Genomic DNA, 23012 nt, shown 5'->3' with positions numbered 1-23012 from the left:
TTGTCTCTGTGTTCCGCAAAATGTAATTAAACAATATAACAAAAAGTAATGGGATTTGAACACACCCCAGTTTTATTACTGACAAAATGCGGAAGAAACAAGTTTTGGTCTGTAGTGTCTTTACGCCACATTAGCTGCCCTCATACATGGCGGTAGTAATCGTCATTATTTTCTCAGGGGTTCCATAATGGATGAGAATCTTCCATAGACTTTCATGATCTACGGAGTAGAATGCCTTCTTGAAGTCCACAAAGATCATATAGATCTTCGAACGCCACTCTATGCTTTCTTCAGCTTGAAGTCTAATCGAAAATATAAGGTCCGCACATGAGCGATTTGGCTGGAAGCCATACTGTTTGTCTCGGAGGTGTCGATAAAGTTGTTTTCAGATCCTCTGTAGGATAGTGTGTAAAAGCATCTTCCCGGGTATTGACAGTAAACTCATACCCCGCCAGTTACCTGGCCGCCAGTTACCTGGCTCGGTGGCGTCTCCTTTTTTGAATATCCTAATAAGTCTGTTGCCAGTCGGATGGTACTTTGGTTGTTGTTCAAATCCGATACCTTTATCATCTCTGCAGACATGCGGTCCAGTCCCGGTGATTTTCTATTTTTCAGTTTCTTTGCTGCTTCTTGTATCTCACTGGTAGAAGGTGGATTCGTTCTGATATTCAGGGGACAACCGTCGCACTGGACTTTACCACACATCTTTGACGGTTTCTTGGGTTTTTACTTTATCCCCCCCCCTGCTGAAATAAATCAATACGTGTTTCTCTAGTTCTTTTTCATTGACATTGTTAGATGTCACCTTTAATAAACAAAAAATTTTATGTAGTTGGCTTGGATGTATGTCAATTTAAAGTAACTCCTGGCTCAAGTCGTTCAAATAATAGGTTTTTTCTTACAAATTTCCATGATTTTTGTTTTAGTTTTTTTTTTTTAATAATACTAACCAAAATATGAAGATGGAACTAAAAGCGATCCAAAACACTCTGGCTGAGTATAAGGATTCCGAAGAGGAAAAATGGAATATCATCTTTAGACGAGCACAAATGCAAGGTAACTTATTCTATGTTTGATCTTTTTCCTTTTTCTTACCATATTTTCCATTATTTCTCGGCCTTTTAACCTCCCAATTTTTATTTATTTTTTCACTTCCTTGATTTTTTTTTATTTCTGAAGGGGAAATAATGAGGTTAAAATATAGCAAAGCATTGCAAGGTACCTTTTATTTTGTGTTTAATTTTTTTTTTCTTTTTTTAATATATTTGCCAATATTTTTTAACTTCTCTATCTCCCAACCATTATTTTCTTTATTTCCATGCCTTTATTATTTTTGAAGAGGAAATAATTAGGTTAAAATATAGTCAAGTATTGCAAGGTACCTTTTATTTTATGTTTGATATTTTTCTTCTTTTTTTACCATATTTTCCATTATTTCCGAAGCTCTCAAGCTCCCAACCATTATTTCTATACTTCCATTATTCCACAAGGAAAAATAACGAGATTCAACTATAGCTAAGCATTGCAAGGTACTTTTATTTTATTTTCGTGTTTTTACTATATTTCCCATTGTTTTCCAACCCCTCGGCCTCCCAACTGTTATATCTATACTCCCATTATTTTCCAGTGGGCAGTAATAAGGATAACATTTAGCCAAGCATTTCAAGGTACAGTTTATTTTGAACAACTGAAAGCCATAAACCTTAAATTTGATTACCATAAGCCGTAATTTGGTTTAAAACTTTAATCATAAACCTTGAGCAACGGAACTGGAGTTTCTGGTGTTTTTGAACAACTTAAAATCATAAACCGTTCTTTATTACAATAGCAATAAAATCCAGAACTTTAAATATTTTTCTGTTGGCGGGAAGCAAAGCTCGTATGCTTAAAAAACTTTAAATAAAAACTTTATCGCATGCGGACCAAGCGTCGGCGTTGCGCAGGTGCCGATGTCCTGATTCACTGCTTTCGGCCGAAGTGCAATGGACGGATGTGGGTAAATCATCCGACACTTCCTGTGTTTTTCTGCCAGATTTCTCCAGGTGCCTATTTGGGGCTGGGTCCAACGAGAAAAAATAATTCATTATATTACTGAAACAAACACAACTATATTTGCCTGTATTTTTTATTATTAACTAAAAAAACTTTCCGAAAAATAATCTTTTAAAATAAAATTTAAGGCAATTAAATTAAGATCAGCAGGTAGAAATACATTTTAAAATTCAAACAAACACTACGAGAAATTACTATTCAAGAATAAATTAAACCCAAAATTAACAGAAATAAAATAAACAATCATGGCAAAAATATACAACAAGTAATAATATAAATGAATAGATAGATCTTAAAGCGAATAATGATTGAAGATTGAATATAAATCAAGCTTAAAACGAAAAAAAAATATTTTGCTATTGATGTATAAATGAAACTTAAAACGAACAGAAATTAAATAAACAATCAATGCAAACAAACATGCAGTAGATATTAATGTAAATGAATAAATAAATCTTAAAACGAGTGAAACTTTAATTGAATATGCAAATCAAGCTTGAAACGAACAAAAATCACTACAGACAAGAGTTTGGGTATCGCCTCCTTCTCTCACTGTAAAAGTCTAACATCTACGGCGCTACATTGACTTGCCACTATATACCATTTACTTGACACCCAACATATCGTCAGCACATGTTATTTTGAGACTATACCACTTATCAGTATTCAGTAGGAAAGGATTGCATAATAAACGTAGCAAGATTATATAACATATAACATTAAATAACCATAAAACGTCTCATTATACTGTTTGACGGGATATAAGTAAAAAAAGAAAAATATAATATATAACAATAAAAATATAACATAACAATACAAAAATTCATGATCACTTGGTACGGGAGTACACAAAATCCAGAGCAAAATAACAAAAAAAATAAAATATAAAATCTAAAACAATATAACATAACAATAACAATACCAATTTTCAGGCTACAGTAGGCAGGTTGTGTAGCAATACCATAACAATATAACACATAACATAACAATAACAATAAAAATGATCAGGCTAAAGTGGGAAGGGATTGCAGAGAGAACAAAACAATATAACATATAAAGTTACAATAACTAAGACAAAAATCATTATACAGAGGGAAAGGAGATCATAGATAAAATATAAATTACAATATAATCTAGAATAACAATAACAATATAACATAACAATAACAATAACAATACCAATTATCAGGCTACAGTGCGAAGGGAGTTCAAACAGACAATAAAAATAGAACAATAACAATATACTAGAAACTATAAAATAACATAAAAAAAAAAATAACAATATAACATAACAATAACAAAAAAAATTAAGAGCCTACAGTGGGCAGGGAATGCAGAAAGACAATAACAATATAACAATAAAAATATAATATAACAATGTAACATAACAATAACAATGCCAATTATCAGGCTACCTTGGGCAGGGAGTACAGAAAGGCCATACCCAAACATCCGGGTTGCAGCGGTAGCTAGCAACCTAGTAAGAGATAACAATATAACATAACAATAATAATACCAATTATCAGGCTACAGTGGGTAGGGAGTGCAGAAAGACCATGCCCAAACAATCAAAAAATTATAAATACAAGACACTATCCTACACCAAAATAAATTTTTAATTTTTAAAGCTCTTAAGGACACGATCAACCTTATTCTGTATCTTTTATAGTTGAATGATATTATTAGACTGAAGTTTATTTACGTAAACCAATTCCGCATAATCAAAATGAGATTGTTCCAAATTAAAATTGATTAACTTAAGTGCGGAGTAAGGAACTAAATGTTTTAGCCGGTTCATAATACCAACGCCTCGTTATGCTTAGGCACGAACAACATTTATGTGATATATGATTATTTGACATTACATTATGTGATCCTTCCATGAAAGATTCTCGTCGATAACCACACCCAGATAACGAATACTTCAGGCTCTTTCAATAGACAATAAACCATTTTCAAGCATGTTAGTCAGTTGACGCAAATGTTAGTCAGTTGTGGAAACCTGTACCCAACTCTAGAATGAATAATAATTTCAGTTTTTTCGCATTAAGTACTAGTTTATTTGCATCAATCCATTTGGAAATACGACTGTAGGCTTGGGAAATCTTTATTTGAAACTCATTTAAAGATTTATCATACACAGAAGCAGTTGTAAAATTCATAATTCGGATTAAACCATTAAGCATAAATCGTAAGTAAAGGAATTGGAGCTCTTTGCATATTTTTTCAATATCTAATTTTGAACAACTGAAAGCCATAAGCTGTAAATTTGGGTTAAATCACGAACTCGTAAGAAAATCGTAAGCATTGGGGACCTTGACATATTTTTTTAATATCAAATTTTGAATGACCATAAACTATGAATTTTGATTAATCCATTTAATGTAAACCAAAAACTAAACCTTAAAGTTCACATAACACTTATTTTAAGACACTAAGTGCAAACAAGAAATTAATAATTAATTTCCCATAAAAATTTTTTCCGCAATTAAATTAAAACAAAAAGATATACACGACAAAGGTCCCGAAAAATTTTGTTTCAGCCATTAACTGTAAACCAAAAATTATAAACTGGAAATTTCACATAAAATATTGTTTAAGCAATTATATCTAGACTAAAAATTATAAACAAGAAAGCTCTCATAATATCTTGCTTAAGTCATAAACTGCAAAGCAAAAACTAAACCGTAAAGATCCCATAAAATTTTGCTGAAGCCATTCGTCGTAACCCAAAACTATAAACCTTAAAATTCGCCTAAAATTTGTTTAAACGGTTAACTAAACCTATAAAGATAAACATTAAAGCTCCCATAAAATTTTTTTTAATCCATTAACTGTAAACCAAATACTAAACCGTAAATTTTCCACAAACATTTTTTTAAGACATTCACTGTAAACCTAAGACTATAAACCGTAAAGTTCCCATAAAATTTTGTTTTAAACCATTAACTGTAAACCAAAAACTATAAACCGTAAAGTTTCCATAAAATTTTGTTTAAACCATTAACTGTAAACTAAAAACTATGAACCGTAAAGTTTCCATAAAATTGTTGTTTAAGCCATTAAGTGTAAAACGAAAACTAAACTGTAAAGTTCCCATAAAATTTTGTTTGAGCCATTAACTGTAAACCAAAAACTATAAACCCTAAAGTTTCCATAAAGTTTTGTTTAAGCCATTAACTTTAAATCAAAAACTAAACCGTAAAGTTTCCATAAAATTGTTGTTTAAGCCATTAACTGTAAAACAAAAACTATAAACCAAAAACTTAAACCCTAAAGCTCCCATATAATTTCGTTTAAGTCATTAACTGTAAACCAAAGACTGTAAACCTTAACCACCCGTATGTTTTGAGCACGATCGACGAGAGACAGTACGACAGCTCTTTTAGCTTGTGGGGGGTGGGGGGGGTGGTTTGATTTGAGTTGTAAATATCTATTGTTTCGTGTTGGTTTTCTGTAAATACGTAGTAAAATTGTGTTTGTCTAAGCTACGAATCATTAAAACATCTAGGAATGGGATTTTATTAGTAATTTCAATTTCTAAGGTAAACTGTAAATTTTGTCATATGTATTAAGGTGATCTAAAAACCCCAAGATCATTTTCCCCATAATCCCAAAGGGAAATTGCGTCATCCTTGTAGCGTCCCCAAAAGATAAGTTTAAAAAAAAATGCGAGTCCAACGCCCAATTTGAAATGGAAAGGCAGTGTGGTCTTCGTCACCATTTATTTTGTTTAAGACATTAACTGTAAACTCAAAAACTATAACCTGGAAAGTTCCCATAAAACTTGGCTTAAGCCATTAATTATACCAGAAACTATAAACAGTAAAGTTCCCGTAAAGTTTTGTTTAAGAGTAAATCAAAAACTTTAAATTTCAAAGTTCCCATAAAATTTAGTTTAATTAATGAACTGTAGACTTAAAACTATAAACAGTAATTCTCCCATTAAATTTCGTTTAAACCATTAACTGTAAACCAAAAACTAGTAACCGTAAAGCTCCCATAAAATTTTGTGTAAGACACTAACTATAAACCAAAAACTGTAAACCGTAAAGTAAACTGTAATAAACCGTAAACTATTAACTGTAAACCAACCTGGAAATCTCCCATAAAACTTAGTTTAAGCCATTAACTGTATACCAGAAACTATAAGCTGTAAAGTTCCCATAAAATTTTGTTTTAAGAGTAAATCAAAAACTTTAAATTTCAAAGTTCCCTAAAATTTATTTTAAGCAATTAACTGTAGTCCCTTAAAGTTTTGTTTAAGAGTAAATCAAAAACTTTAAATTTCAAAGTTCCCATAAAATTTAGTTTAAGCAATTAACTGTAAACCAAAAGCTATAAACAGTAAAGTTCCCATAAAATTTTGTTTAAGCCATTAACTGTAAACCAAAAACTATAAACCGTAAAGTTTCCATAAAGTTTTGTTTAAGCCATTAACTTTAAACCAAAAACTATAAACCGTAAAGTTTCCATAAAGTTTTGATTAAGGCATTAACTTTAAATCAAAAACTATAAACCGTAGAGTTTCCCTAAAATTGTTGTATAAGGCATTAACTGTGAATTAAAAACTAAACCGTAAAGTTGCCATTAAATTTCGTTTGAGTTATTAACTGTAAACCAAAAACTATAAACCGTAAAGTTTCCATAAAGTTTTGATTAAGCCATTAACTTTAAATCAAAAACTATAAATCGTAAAGTTTCCATAAAATTGTTGTTTAAGGCATTAACTGTGAATTAAAAACTAAACCGTAAAGCTCCCATAAAATTTCGTTTAAGTTATTAACTGTAAACCAAAAACTATAAACCATAAAGTTTCCATAAAGTTTTGATTAAGCCATTAACTTTAAATCAATAACTATGAACCGTAGAGTTTCCATAAAGTTTTGATTAATGTATTAACTGTGAAATAAAAACTAAACCATAAAGTTCCCATAAAATTTCGTTTAAGTTATTAGCTGTAAACCAAAAACTATAAACCATAAAGTTTCCATAAAGTTCTGTTTAAGCCAATAACTTTAAATCAAAAACTACAAACCGTAGAGTTTCCATAAAATTGTTGTTTAAGGCATTAACTGTGAAATAAGAACTAAACCGTAAATTTCCCATAAAATTTTGTTTAAGCCATTAACTGTAAAACAAAACTAAACAGTAAAGTTCCCAACAAAATTTTTATAAGCCATTAGCAGTAAACCAAAAAATATAAACCGTAACGTTTCCATTACATTTTATTGAAACCATGAACTATAAACCATAAAGTTTCCATTAAATTTTTTTAAGCCGTTAACTAGATCAAAAAATAAACCGTAAAGCTCCCATAAAATTTTTTTTAAACCACTAACTGTAAACCGAAAACTATAAACCGTAAAGTTTCCATAAAATTGTTGTTTAAGGCATTAACTGTGAATTGAAGACTAAACCGTAAAATTCCCATAAAATTTAGTTTGTTATTAACTGTAAACCAAAAACTTTAAACCGTAAAGTTTCCATAAATTTTTTTTTTAACCATTAACTGTAAAACAAAAACTATAAACAGTAAAGTTTTCATAAAATTGTTGTTTATGCCATTAACTGTAAACCAAAAACTAAACCGTAAAGTTCCCATAAAATTTTGTTTAAGCCATTAACTCTAAACCAAAAACTATAAACCGTAAAGTTTCCATAAAATTTTGTTTAAAACATTAACTGTAAACCAAAAACTATAAACCGTAAAGTTTCCATAAAATTGTTGTTTAAGCCATTAACTGTAAAACAAAAACTAAACCGTAAAGTTCCCATAAAATTTCGTTTAAGCCATTAACTATAAAAAAAAAACTAAACCGTAAATTTCCCATAAAATTTTGTTTAAGCCATTAACTGTAAACCAAAAACTAAACCGTAAAGTTCCCATAAAATTTTGTTTAAGCCATTAACTTTAAACCAAAAACTATAAACCGTAAAGTTTCCATAAAATTTTGTTTAAACCATTAACTGTAAACCAAAAACTATAAACCGTAAAGTTTCTATAAAATTGTTGTTTAAGCCATTACTGTAAAACAAAAACTAAACCGTAAAGTTCCCATAAAATTTCGTTTAAGCCATTAACTATAAAACAAAAACTAAACTGTAAATTTCCCATAAAATTTTGTTTAAGTCATTAACGGTAAACCAAAAACTATAAACCGTAAAGTTTCCATAAAATGTTGTTTAAACCATTAACTGTAAACCAAAAACTATAAACCGTAAAGTTCCCATTAATTTTTTTTAAGCCATTAACTGTAAACCAAAAAATATAACCCGTAAAGCTCCCATAAAATTTTGTTTAAACCATTAACTGTAAACCAAAAACTATAAACCGTAAAGTTTCCATTAAATTGTTGTTTAAGGCATTAACTGTGAATTAAAAACTAAACCGTAAAGTTCCCATAAAATTTCGTCTAAGCCATTAACTATAAAACAAAAACTAAACCGTAAATTTCCCATAAAATTTTGTTTAAGCCATTAACGGTAAACCAAAAACTATAAACCGTAAAGTTTCCATAAAATTTAGTTTAAGCAATTAACTGTAAACCAAAAACTATAAACCGTAAAGTTCCCATTAAATTTTTTTAAGCCATTAACTGTAAACCAAAAACTATAAACCGTAAAGTTTCCATAAAATTTTTTTTAAACCATTAACTGTAAAACAAAAACTATAAACCGTAAAGTTTTCATAAAATTGTTGTTTAAGCCATTAACTGTGAATTAAAAACTAAACCGTAAAGTTCCCATAAAATTTCGTTAGTTATTAACTGTAAACCAAAAAATAAAAACCGTAAAGTTTCAATAAAAGTTTTTTTAAACCATTAACTGTAAAACAAAAACTATAAACCTTAAAGTTTTCATAAAATTGTTTTTTAAGCCGTTAAATATAAACCAAAAAATAAACCATAAAGTTCCCATAAAATTTTGTTTAAGCCATTAACTTTAAACCAAAAACTATAAACCTTAAAGTTTCCATAAAATTTTGTTTAAACCATTAACTGTAAACCAAAAACTATAAACCGTAAATTTTCTATAAAATTGTTGTTTAAGCCATTACTGTAAAACAAAAACTAAACCGTAAAGTTCCCATAAAATTTCGTTTAAGCCATTAACTATAAAACAAAAACTAAACTGTAAATTTCCCATAAAATGTTGTTGAAACCATTAACTGTAAACCAAAAACTATAAACCGTAAAGTTGCCATTAAATTTTTTTAAGCCAATAACTGCAAACCAAAGACTATAAACCGTAAAGTTTCCATAAAGTTTTGTTTAAGCAATTAACTGTAAACCAAAAACTATAAACCGTAAAGTTTCCATAAAATTGTTGTTTAAGGCATTAACTGTGAATTAAAAACTAAACCGTAAAGTTCCCATAAAATTTCGTTTAAGTTATTAACTGTAAACCAAAAACTATAAACCGTAAAGTTGCCATAAAATTTTGTTTAAACCATTAACTGTAAACCAAAAACTATAAACCGTAAAGTTTCCATAAAATTGTTGTTTAAGGCATTAACTGTAAATTAAAAACTAAGCCGTAAAGTTCCCATAAAATTTCGTTTAAGTTATTAACTGTAAACCAAAAACTAAACCGTAAAGTTTCCATAAAGTTTTGTTTAAGCCATTAACTGTAAGCCAAAAACTATAAACCGTAAAGTTTCCATAAAGTTTTGTTAAAGCCATTAACTGTAAACCAAAAACTATAAACCGTAAAATGTCCATAAAATTGTTGTCTAAGGCATTAACTGTGAATTAAAAACTAAACTGTAAAGTTCCCATAAAATTTCGTTTGAGTTATTAACTGTAAACCAAAAACTATAAACAGTAAAGTTTCCATAAAATTTTCTTTAAAACATTAACTGTAAAACAAAAATTATAAACCGTAAAGTTTCCATAAAATTTTTGTTTAAGCCATAAAACAAAAACTAAACCGTTAAGTTCCCATAAAATTTTGTTTAAGTCATTAACTGTAAAACAAAAACTATAAACCGTAAATTCCATACAATTTTGGTTAAACCATTAACTGTAAACCAAAAACTAAACCGTAAAGTTCCCATAAAATTTTGTTTAAGCCATTAACTCTAAACCAAAAACTATAAACCGTAAAGTTTCCATAAAATTTTGTTTAAACCATTAACTGTAAACCAAAAACTATAAACCGTAAAGTTTCTATAAAATTGTTGTTTAAGCCATTACTGTAAAACAAAAACTAAACCGTAAAGTTCCCATAAAATTTCGTTTAAGCCATTAACTATAAAACAAAAACTAAACTGTAAATTTCCCATAAAATTTTGTTTAAGTCATTAACGGTAAACCAAAAACTATAAACCGTAAAGTTTCCATAAAATGTTGTTGAAACCATTAACTGTAAACCAAAAACTATAAACCGTAAAGTTCCCATTAAATTTTTTTAAGCCATTAACTAAACCAAAAAATATAAACCGTAAAGTTTCCATAAAGTTTTGTTTAAGCCATTAACTGTAAACCAAAAACTATAAACCGTAAAGTTTCCATTAAATTGTTGTTTAAGGCATTAACTGTGAATTAAAAACTAAACCGTAAAGTTCCCATAAAATTTCGTTTAAGCCATTAACTATAAAACAAAAACTAAACCGTAAATTTCCCATAAAATTTTGTTTAAGCCATTAACGGTAAACCAAAAACTATAAACCGTAAAGTTTCCATAAAATTTAGTTTAAGCCATTAACTGTAAACCAAAAACTATAAACCGTAAAGTTCCCATTAAATTTTTTTAAGCCATTAACTGTAAACCAAAAACTATAAACCGTAAAGCTCCCATAAAATTTTGTTTAAAACATTAACTGTAAAACAAAAACTATAAACCGTAAAGTTTCCATAAAATTGTTGTTTAAGGCATTAACTGTGAATTAAAAACTAAACCGTAAAATTCCCATAGAATTTCGTTTTTTATTAACTGTAAACCAAAAACTATAAACCGTAAAGTTTCCATAAAATTTTTTTTTAAACCATTAACTGTAAAACAAAAACTATAAACCGTAAAGTTTTCATAAAATTGTTTTTTAAGCCATTAACTATAAACCAAAAACTAAACCGTAAAGTTCCCATAAAATTTTGTTTAAGCCATTAACTATAAACCAAAAACTATAAACCGTAAAGTTTCCATAAAATTTTGTTTAAACCATTAACTGTAAACCAAAAACTATAAACCGTAAAGTTTCTATAAAATTGTTGTTTAAGCCATTACTGTAAAACAAAAACTAAACCGTAAAGTTCCCATAAAATTTCGTTTAAGCCATTAACTATAAAACAAAAACTAAACTGTAAATTTCCCATAAAATTTTGTTGAAACCATTAACTGTAAACCAAAAACTATAAACCGTAAATTTGCCATTAAATTTTTTTAAGCCAATAACTGCAGACCAAAAACTATAAACCGTAAAGTTTCCATAAATTTTTGTTTAAGCCATTAACTGTAAACCAAAAACTATAAACCGTAAAGTTTCCATCAAATTGTTGTTTAAGGCATTAACTGTGAATTAAAAACTAAACCGTAAAGTTCCTATAAAATTTCGTTTAAGTTATTAACTGTAAACCAAAAACTATAAACCGTAAAGCTCCCATAAAATTTTGTTTAAACCATTAACTGTAAACCAAAAACTATAAACCGTAAAGTTTCCATAAAATTGTTGTTTAAGGCATTAACTGTGAAATAAAAACTAAACCGTAAAGTTGCCATAAAATTTCGTTTAAGTTATTAACTGTAAACCAAAAACTAAACCGTAAAGTTTCCATAAAGTTTTGTTTAAGCCATTAACTGTAAGCCAAAAACTATAAACCGTAAAGTTTCCATAAAGTTTTGTTCAAGCCATTAACTGTAAACCAAAAACTATAAACCGTAAAATTTCCATAAAATTGTTGTCTAAGGCATTAACTGTGAATTAAAAACTAAACCGTAAAGTTCCCATAAAATTTCGTTTAAGTTATTAAATGTAAACCAAAAACTATAAACCGTAAAGTTGCCATGAAATTTTGTTTAAAACATTAACTGTAAACCAAAAACAATAAACCGTAAAGTTTCCATAAAATTGTTGTTTAAGCCATTAACTGTAAAACAAAAACTAAACCGCAAAGTTCCCATAAAATTTTGTTTAAGCCATTAACTGTAAACCAAAAACTATAATCCGTAGTTTCCATAAAATTTTGGTTAAACCATTAACTGTAAACGAAAAACTATAAACTGTAAACCAAAAACTATAAACCGTAAAGTTTCTATAAAATTGTTGTTTAAGCCATTACTGTAAAACAAAAACTAAACCGTAAAGTTCCCATAAAATTTCGTTTAAGCCACTAACTATAAAACAAAAACTAAACTGTAAAGCTTCCATAAAATTTTGTTTAAACCATTAACTGTAAACCAAAAACTATAAACCGTAAAGTTTCCATAAAGTTTTGTTTAAGCCATTAACTGTAAACCAAAAACTATAAACCGTAAAGTTTCCATAAAATTGTTGTTTAAGGCATTAACTGTGAATTAAAAACTAAACCGTAAAGTTCCCATAAAATTTCGTTTAAGTTATTAACTGTAAACCAAAAACTATTAACCGTAAAGCTCCCATAAAATTTTGATTAAACCATTAACTGTAAACCAAAAACTATAAACCGTAAAGTTTCCATAAAATTGTTGTTTAAGGCATTAACTGTAAAATAAAAACTAAACCATAGAGTTCCCATAAAATTTCGTTTAAGTTATTAACTGTAAACCAAAAACTAAACCGTAAAGTTTCCATAAAGTTTTGTTTAAGCCATTAACTGTAAGCCAAAAACTATAAACCGTAAAGTTTCCATAAAGTTTTGTTAAAGCCATTAACTTTAAACCAAAAACTATAAACCGTAAAATTTCCATAAAATTGTTGTTTAAGACATTAACTGTGAATTAAAAACTAAACCGTAAAGTTCCCATAAAATTTCGTTTAAGTTATTAACTGTAAACCAAAAACTATAAACCGTAAAGTTTCCATAAAATTTTGTTTAAAACATTAACTGTAAACCAAAAACTATAAACCGTAAAGTTTCCTTAAAATTGTTGTTTAAGCCATAAAACAAAAACTAAACCGTTAAGTTTCCATAAAATTTTGTTTAAGCCATTAACTGTAAAACAAAAACTATAAACCGTAAAGTTTCCATAAAATTTTGGTTAAACCATTAACTGTAAACGAAAAACTATAAACGGGAAAGTTTCCATATAATTGTTGTTTAAGGCATTAACTGTGAATAAAAAATTAAACCATCAAGTTCCCATAAAATTTCGTTTGAGTTATTAACTGTAAACCAAAAACTATAAACCGTAAATGTTTCCATAAAATTTTGCTTAAACAATTAACTGTAAACAAAAAACTATAAACCGTAAAATTTCCATAAAATTTTTGTTTAAGGCATTAACTGTGAATTAAAAACTAAACCCTAAAGTTCCCATAGAATTTCGCTTAAGTTATTAACTGTAAACCAGAAATTATAAAGCTTAATGTTTCCATAAAATTTTGTTCAAGCCATTAACTATAATCCAAAAACTTTAAACCGTAAAGTTTCAATAAAATTTTGTTCAAGCCATTAACTGTAAACCAAAAACTATAAACCGTAAAGTTTCCATAAAATTTTTTTAAACAATTAACTGTAAACCAAAAACTATAAACCGTAAAGTTTCCATAAAATTGTTGTTTAAGGCATTAACTGTGAATTAAAAACTAAGCCGTAAAGCTTCCATAAAATTTCGTTTGTTATTAACTGTAAACCAAAAACTATAAACCGTAAAGTTTCCATAAAAATTTTTTTAAACCATTAACTGTAAAACAAAAACTATAAACCGTAAAGTTTCCATAAAATTGTTGTTTTAGCCATTAACTGTAAACCAAAAACTAAACCGTAAAGTTCCCATAACATTTTGTTTAAGCCATTAACTGTAAACCAAAAACTATAAACCGTAAAGTTTCCATAAAATTTTGTTTAAACCATTAACTGTTAAACCAAAAACTATAAACCGTAAAGTTTCTATAAAATTGTTGTTTAAGCCATTAACTGTATAACAAAAACTAAACCGTAAAGTTCCCATAAAATTTTGTTTAAGCCATTAACTATAAAAAAAAAACTAAACCGTAAATTTCCCATAAAATTTTGTTTAAGCCATTAACGGTAAACCAAAAACTATAAACCGTAAAGTTTCCATAAAATTTAGTTTAAGCAATTAACTTTAAACAAAAAACTATAAACCGTAAAGTTTCTATAAAATTTTTGTTTAAGCCATTACTGTAAAACAAAAACTAAAACGTAAAGTTCCCATAAAATTTCGTTTAAGCCATTAACTGTAAAACAAAAAATAAACCGTAAATTTCCCATAAAATTTTGTTTAAGTCATTAGCGGTAAACCAAAAACTATAAACAGTAAATTTTCCATTAAATTTTTTTTAAACCATTAACTGTAAACCAAAAACTATAAACCGTAAAGTTACCATTAAATTTTTTAAAGACATTAACTGTAAACCAAACACTAACCAGTAAAGTTACCATAAAGTTTTGTTTAATCCATTAACTGTAAACCAAAAACTATAAACCGTAAAGTTTCCATAAAATTGTTGTTTAAGGCATTAACTGTGAATTAAAAACTAAACCGTAAAGTTCCCATAAAATTTCGTTTAAGTTATTAACCGTAAACCAAAAACTATAAACCGTAAAGCTCCCATAAAATTTTGTTTAAACCATTAACTGTAAACCAAAAACTATAAACCGTAAAATTTCAATAAAATTGTTGATTAAGTCATTATCTGTGAATTAAAAACTAAACCGTCGAGTTCCCATAGAATTTTGTTTAAGTTATTAACTTTAAACCAAGAACTATAAACCTTAAAGTTTCCATAAAATTTTGCTTAAGATATTAACTGTAAACCAAAAATTATAAACCGTAAAGTTTCCATAAAGTTTTGTTCAAGCCATTAACTGTAAACCAAAAACTATAAACCGTAAAATTTCCATAAAATTGTTGTCTAAGGCATTAACTGTGAATTAAAATTAGCTGTAAAACAAAAACTAAACCTTAAAGTTCCCATAAAAAAATTTTTAAGCCATTAACTGTAAACCAAAAACTATAAACCGTAAAGTTTCCATAAAATTTTGGTTAAACCATTAACTGTAAACGAAAAACTATAAACTATAAAGTTTCCATAAAATTGTTGTTTAAACCATTAACTGTAAAACAAAAATTAAACCGTATATATATATATATATATATATATATATATATATATATATATATATATATATATATATATATACGTATATTCACGCGAGCTAAATTGTTCTTTAAACGATTAAATAAAATTTATTTTATTTAATTATTTTAAAATAAAATTATTTTAATTATTTTATTTAATATTTTATATAAAGAACGATGTGCTTTTAAATGCAACCTTAACTGAAAAAATACAAATGAATATGCATTGGCAGGTTAATATACATATACTGATATTTAGTAATCAAAATGTTAATATTATTCTATTTATTAAAGTTATAAAAGTAAAAACATTTATATTTTTTCAGTAAAGTGCAAATTTTGTTCTGGCCTTGGGAAGGCATAGGGGTTTTGCACCCAACTTATGTTAATTTCTTTTCATTTTCAGTTTGATTCAGTGAATGATTATAATTTCTGTTAGTTTTGGGTTTCATTTATTTATCGATGCTGATTTGTGGAAGTTTGACGCTTGATAGATTATTTTATTTTATTTTTTCTCTTTTTTTTTTTAATAGAATTCTTTACTTTTCTTTGAAAACTTATTTTGTGGAAAAAGTTTTTTAAATTAATATGAAAAAAGAAAGATATCCCAAGAAGCAGGAAAACTCAGAAAACCAGTAATAAGAGAAGAAGAAAAAGGAAAAAAGAAAGAATCTTCAAAAGTAGCAAACAAAACAATTGATGAAGATAGGCTAGAGATTTATTTTATAAATGCTAAGTGCGTTTTCTTAGGGCCAATATCCACCGCGCCTCCCCCCCACACAATTTTATGATTTTACCATATTATTCTGACTAATCTTAGGGGAATTCATCGGGTCAAGGGGGCTTTACTTCTTGTTCTGAATTGGAATAATAGTAAATAACGAATGACATTAATAATTTGACTAATAATAATAACGGAATTTGTACTTCATTGCAAAGTGCAAATGCCAGTATATTGGCCTGACATTCAGAAGACACATCTTTATCTAATTTTCAGTTTTAATTTAATTTAATTTTTGATTTTTTGTTTCGTTTTCAGTTTAACTACATGGTATCCCTATACCGTTGGGACAAGGGTGCATAGTAAAAAAAAAAAACAATATGCTTTTGAAAAGAGCATAAAACAAAGAATCTATTGGTTTCGCTTTTATTAAGAAGTTTCCTTCTGCGAAGCCTTCAAACAAGAATGTAACCTAAACCTTTACTGTTTTGCCAAAACAATTGATACCATTCCTGGATCTGGGTCAAATTACTTTCTTTTGGAAAACTTTTGGTTATAAACTCTTAGTTTACGGGCTGCAGTTCACCCTTTGCTGGGTACAAGTATGCAGGATAATTTATGCAATAGATGTCATATGAATTCCTTACTATTGAGAAAGATTTTTCCATTATATTCTTCCTATTCTTCCATCCTATTCTTCCTCAAATTACTTTCTTTTGGAAAACTTTTGTCATAAACTATTAGTTTGTGAAGGCAGCAGTTCACCCTTTGCTGGTTACAACTATGCAGGAAGAATAATTTATGAAATAGATGGCACATGAATTCGTTGCTATTGAGAAAGATTTTTCCATCATATTCTTCCTATTCTTCCATCCTATTCTTCCTCAAATTACTTTCTTTTGGAAAACTTTTTTCATAAACTCTTAGTTTGTGAAGGCTGCAGTTCACCCTTTGCTGGGTACAAGTATGTAGCAAGAATAATTTATGCACTGGATGACATTTGAATTCCTTACTATTGAGAAATATTTTTTCATTATATTCTTTCTATTAGAAAGCGTTGAGACTTACCTTTTCTGACAAAAAAAAAAATTGAGGAATCAACTATTAAAATATTTATGAAACTAGATTAGTATACATTCATGTATTCTTTCCGTTTAAGAAGAAATTTTTCCCATTGTATCAGTCCTAATAGAAAGTGTTAGGTAATAGATCAGACTAAGATCTATTTTGCGAGATTGGTAAATTCCTTCCTATAAAGAAGAAATTTTCCACTTCCTTTTGGAAAGCGTTAGAACTCATCTTGTCTGACTAAAGAATTTCAAGAATTGACTAAACTATGATTATTATAGATTGATGAATTCCTTCTCTATTGTTTCCTTCGTATCCCTTCCTGTTTAAAAGCGTTTGGACTCGTCTTTTCTGAAATGAATAGAAAATGAAATGAAAATATTGAAGTTTGTAACAACGGTTTAAACTTTTAATTAGAAAACTGAAATAATGAAGCAAAAGCTCGAATGTTTTCGCTTCAATTTTAAAACCATTACCTTTAAAAAAAATTAGAGCAGAGAAAAAGAAGCTCAAATCTTTATATAAAAAGATAAAAAAAAAACACGTGTCTGTAACACCTACAGAATTTGTCGCAAAGCTCAGAAACGCGTGCAGTATTGTTTTTCAAGGGGAGGGGAAGGGGGTGGATAATATGAAAAAAAAAATGAATTTCAGTTTGATAACTTGAACCAGAAGTGCCCGGAAGTTTGGTAAAATGTAAGATTTCAGGGTTCCAGGCCCCGAACTTTTTCCAGTTGTCATATAATTCTATTTTATTTACAAATTGAAAAGTAGTTTGGTCTAATAAATTATTTAAGAAAAAATTCTGTATTTTAAAAACAAACATAATTTTTAAAACACATTATTAAAAATACAACTATGAGTTGCCCCCTTCTTGCCTCAAGACTGCATTCTATTATATCTTATTGTTATTATATATTGTATTTATTATGTTATTAAATCATATTTTATCTTTGATAGAGGTACTAAATGCCGTTTTAGTCAGGGTCAAGGATGAAGATGCAAATTACCCTCTCTAGGTTTTATGGTGATTCGCATGTTTTGACAGAAGTACTTGTGTGGGTGAATAATTTCACCCACACGAGACGCTAAAGCTTAAATGTTTTCACTTCACGTTTAAAACCATTACCTTTAAAAAAGTTAGAGCAGAGAAAAAGAAGCTAAAATCTTTATAAAAAAAAAAGAGAAAGAAAAAAAACACCTGTCTGTAACACTTACAGAATTTGGCGCAAAGCTCAGACATGTGTGCAGTAGTGTTTTTCAATGCGAGGAGAGGAGGGAGGGGGGGGAGTAAGATTAAAAAAATGAACGGAAGTTTTATATATTGAACCAGAAGTGCCCGGAAGTTTGGAAAAATGTAGGATTTTAGGGTTCCAGGCCTCGAAGTATTTCCAGTTGTAATATAATTCTATTTTATTTACAAATTGAAAAGTAGTTTCGTCTAATAAATTATTTAAGAAAAAATTCTGTATTTTAAAAACAAACATAATTTTTAAAACACATTATTAAAAACAAAACTATGAGTTGCCCCCCTTTTCCCCTCATGACTGCATTCTATTATATTTTATTGTTATTATGTATTATATTTATTGTGTTATTATATCAAATATTCTATTTTAGATAGAGACACTAAATGCCAGTTTTAGTCAGGATTAATGATAAATATGCAAATTACCCCTCCCTAGGTTTCATGTACGGTGAACCAAAATCAAAAGCTGCATTAATTCAAAGACGATCAGAAATTAAATAAAAAAACTAAGTTTTTTTTAACTGAAAGTAACAAAACTTACTCCTTTTTTTAAAGTAGCCATCCCCACAACATCCCCACGATCCTTACACCCAATTTTTTTATTGTTTTCAAAAAAATTTTTTGAGCCCGTGTAAATATTAACGGAATGTGCACGGCGTCGAAGAGGTGACAGCCCCTGTCATATACGGAATAATTTCTGTTCGTTTTAAGTTTTAATATCACTCCTTACCTTCAGTAAAAAAACTTTTTTTTATTTAATTAAAAAATGAGTGTTTTGAATTTATAGTTATATACTTGATTATTTCACTATGACACACAGTCTGCTGTGTGTCTGCACTATGACACATAGTATCCTTCAGTCCGCTAACGACCGATAAACCACTAGCCCTCAAAAAAAAGAAAACAAGGAGGCATATCAGTGCTACCCATGTAAAAAAAGCCATTTACTATATTGTTCAAGATGGGGGACTGTAATTTCCCTTTAGTATGTTTTTGATTGTTGGTTCTTATGGTATACTTTTCATTTTCATTTGCCATTTTCGGGGGATGGCATGCTTGTCATTCAACAGACTCTGTGGCCAAATTGAAAAAAATGTGGCATATTTTTTTTTAAAGACCTTTTCAACCTTACTTGATGCTTGAGAATGCTTAAACAAGCTACAATTACAGGCTACAATTCTTGCCCCTCTCCCTCGAATAATAAAGATATCAGGTAAAATGGAATATAAATCTAAAAAAATCTGATTATGTATTTTTAGTAACCTCTTCCACGAGGAACGTTTTAGAGAACCTAAAATTTTAGGCTTTTGTTTTGAAGCTGTTAAACCAATTTAAAATACAGGATACCCTCCCTCACCTGAAAATGAGAAATATCAATGAACATAGAATGAAAATTTGAATAATTTTTTTCTGTGTATTTTCGTGCATTTTTCGACGACGAGAATTTTAGAGAGGTTATAATTTTAGGTATATATAAAAGTTAGGCATGTCCATATTTTTTTATCTTGTGGTAATTTTTATAGGATCGAAGAGATTTTTAAGGTGCTTATTTATTATAGCGACACACTCAAGAAGTGAAGTTAGGTTAATCCTAATGAAATATACCTAAATACAAGGAAAATATACTTTAGTTACAAAATTATGGAAACTACAACAAAGAGTTATGGAAAGCAGACCGCTCAGGTCGTGTTACATTAAATACCTAACCTAACCAAAATACCATCTCTATGTATTCGATAATTAATTAATTTATACATATGTTTAATGATTAAATGCTCAGTTTAACAATTTTACCAACCCGATGAAAGAATTTAGCTACTCAGATTTGAAACAAAAGCAAACTGAATATTTGTCGCTATTAAACTCAAATATATGCAAATATATACCAATATATACAAATATATACAAATATATACAAATATATATAAATATATATAAATACATATAAATACATATAAATATATGTAATTATATATAAATATATATAATATATATAAATATATATAATATATATATATATATATATATATATATATATATATATATATATATATATATATATATATATATATATATATATATATATATATATATATATATATATATATATATATATATATATATATATATATATATATATATATATATATATATATATATATATATATATATATATATATATATAGAGGCTTCGATTAGGGATCCTCCATGGGATTTCATCAATATTTCACTTAAATATGGTTTTTTACAGTTTATGTCAAAATTTTGCAGGCTTAAGTTCTTGATCAAGCCTTTGCTCATAGTTCATTAAACGCCATATCTGGCTGTTGACTAATTTAAGAGACAGTTTTATTCATGTCTTTTAATCGTACCTTATTTTGTGTTCAAATATGAACCGTAATGTCATTGTTCTTCCAGGATTTGTGGATATGTTCAAAGCCAAAATAGAATCACCAATTTCTGAACCAGTGAATGTTTCAATCCGATTTACATACTCTTTAACAGATGGCATGCCATGGAAATGGCCAGAGGAGGAGCTAAATGTCGACAATTGTTTCAGTCATTTTAAGATAGAAGATGTTACGTCCTTTCCTTTTGGTGCTGTTAAAGACCCTATAGAGTAAGTGCAAGATGCTTAACTTTGCCTTACCTATTTACTTACCTTTAGTCATCCTACTTAGCTTATCTTCGACATAATGCTGATAGTACATATATATATATATATATATATATATATATATATATATATATATATATATATATTTATATATATATATATATATATATATATATATATATATATATATATATATATATATATATATATATATATATATATATATATATATATATATATATATATATATATATATATATATATATATATATATATATATATATATATATAGTCGTTTATTACAATCCCTATGGCGAAAACATTTCTTAAATAAGGCGTAAAATCTGTTTTGTCAATAATTTTCATTTATTACAGCAAGAAGGTGCATATCTTAAAGAAAGAAAAAGAGTCAAACAACCTCATTACATGAGAGAAGAAAAAGGTAGACCTGGCGAATTCATTGCTAACAAACAACCATTAGAGGTAAGTTTTTTTCTATGTATTTATTAGGTAAAATTGAGCTTATGTTTTTGTGACTTATTTGGAACGCTCTACAGTAAATTAAACCATGTCCACATCCATTACATTTAAACTTTTTCGAATGGCCCTCTGTTATACATGTTTTTTTATTCATTTTACAATATTTTAGGATTCCTACGTGCTTTCAGTTTGTTTTTATATATGGATCAAAATTTTTTAAGTTTAACCAACTCTTTTTCAAAATCTAATTTCCTATAAAAGTTTGTATAACCTTAATTATCAAAGGCTCACAACCCAAAACATAGCCCTTATTATTCTTGGGTTCAATAATAATTTTACACTGCTTAATTTAAACTCTTAATTTCAAATTTAACAGCTTAATTTTAACTTAATTAAATCACACGGGCTTAATTTAAACACTACGGTTATTATTAATGCTTTGACATCAATTTTAGCATGTTTCTGAGAGTCTTTTAGCGAAATTAGATCTGGTTCACTTTTATGAACTATGTTTTGATGAAAAAAGTTTTTCCCATGCAAGTAAAGAACGAAGTTGAAAATTAAAACGAACAAAAATTACTGTAGCTTAAGCAACATATTTTTGAAAAACTGTTCCAAGCAACTGTTCCAAAAAACAATAATTTCAAAACTTCTTGCAATTATTTTTTCTAAATGAGCTACTATCGAGGAACAAGTAAGAAACATTGATGAGCTAAAAGGCAATCCTACACAAAGATCTATTCAATGTTTTATTTTATTCAAAATATTCAATGTTTTATTTTCTTTGTTTCCTTTTCAGGTGCTGGGGATTAGTCTATTTGCCACTTATTTCCTATGATTTGAGTTATAGAAGGCTTCAATTAAACACAATCACAGGAAATAATAGCATAGACTACTTGGAACTACTAAATTTCACTGAACCAGCTCCACCAGCACCACTGAACCAGCTCCACTGAACCAGCAGAACCAGCTCCACCTACTTTTTTAGACCTTTTTTTAGTAAATATTTGGAAAATTACATGTGTATGAACTTATTGGCTCCACAGGCAAAGCGCTTTTACTGCTAAAAAGGGCCGTGTTTTTTTACGTCATCTTTCAATCTATGATGCAAGTTGCCGGGCATAAGTTTCTTATTTGGGTGATCCTGTTCTAGAAGTTAAAATGGCCTGAAAATGGACAGACGTTTTTTTCCTATCCATTTTAAACTTATATTCCTAATTCCCTGGATCTAGGGACCTCGAAACACAATAGCTAATTAAAAAAAAAATTTCTGTTCCCCCAACTAAGGCCAAATTTTTCTTCTAAGCAGCTTGGAGCAATTTACCCAATCAAGTTCCTGGACCAAGGGGGCAATAGTGTATAAAAAACGATTCAGGGCCAAGGGTCATCTAAAAATGCGCCAGAAATCTTAGTTTTGACTGGTTTTAAACTTATTATTAAAATTCCTTGTTATAAAGATTATTTTGAAAGTTTGACAATTAATAGCTTCATCAGTTAGGTTATTACACCTTCAGGCTCCTCTATTTCATCACCCTTATTTAAGGAAAGGAAATTTCAAGATTTTGGATAAAAATAAAACA

At 28.2% G+C, this 23012-nt stretch overlaps 3 protein-coding genes across 4 annotated transcripts in view; 1 reads left to right on the top strand and 2 right to left on the bottom strand.

Moving 5' to 3' along the window:
- Nucleotides 1-23012, bottom strand: part of LOC148948018 (uncharacterized) — a 527253-nt gene that overhangs the window by 323285 nt on the left and 180956 nt on the right. The gene's annotated exons all lie outside the window — the stretch shown is intronic.
- The window catches only part of LOC148948019 (uncharacterized), a 437936-nt gene that overhangs the window by 304156 nt on the left and 110768 nt on the right, over nt 1-23012 (bottom strand). The gene's annotated exons all lie outside the window — the stretch shown is intronic.
- Nucleotides 812-22858, top strand: LOC148948022 (uncharacterized). Its single transcript, XM_089095179.1, has 3 exons — nt 812-1056; nt 20754-20955; nt 22232-22858. The coding sequence occupies exons 1-3, from the start codon at nt 957-959 to the stop codon at nt 22386-22388; spliced, it is 459 nt and encodes a 152-aa protein (XP_088951305.1). The 5' UTR covers nt 812-956; the 3' UTR covers nt 22389-22858.

This window comes from Artemia sp. Qi Xiang Cuo, chromosome 10 (genome assembly GCF_049724085.1).
Source record: "Artemia sp. Qi Xiang Cuo chromosome 10, ASM4972408v1, whole genome shotgun sequence".
Lineage (NCBI taxonomy): Eukaryota > Metazoa > Arthropoda > Branchiopoda > Anostraca > Artemiidae > Artemia > Artemia sp. Qi Xiang Cuo.
The sequence above is the reverse complement of the archived record's forward strand: the minus strand, read 5'-3'. Positions and strand labels throughout refer to the sequence as shown.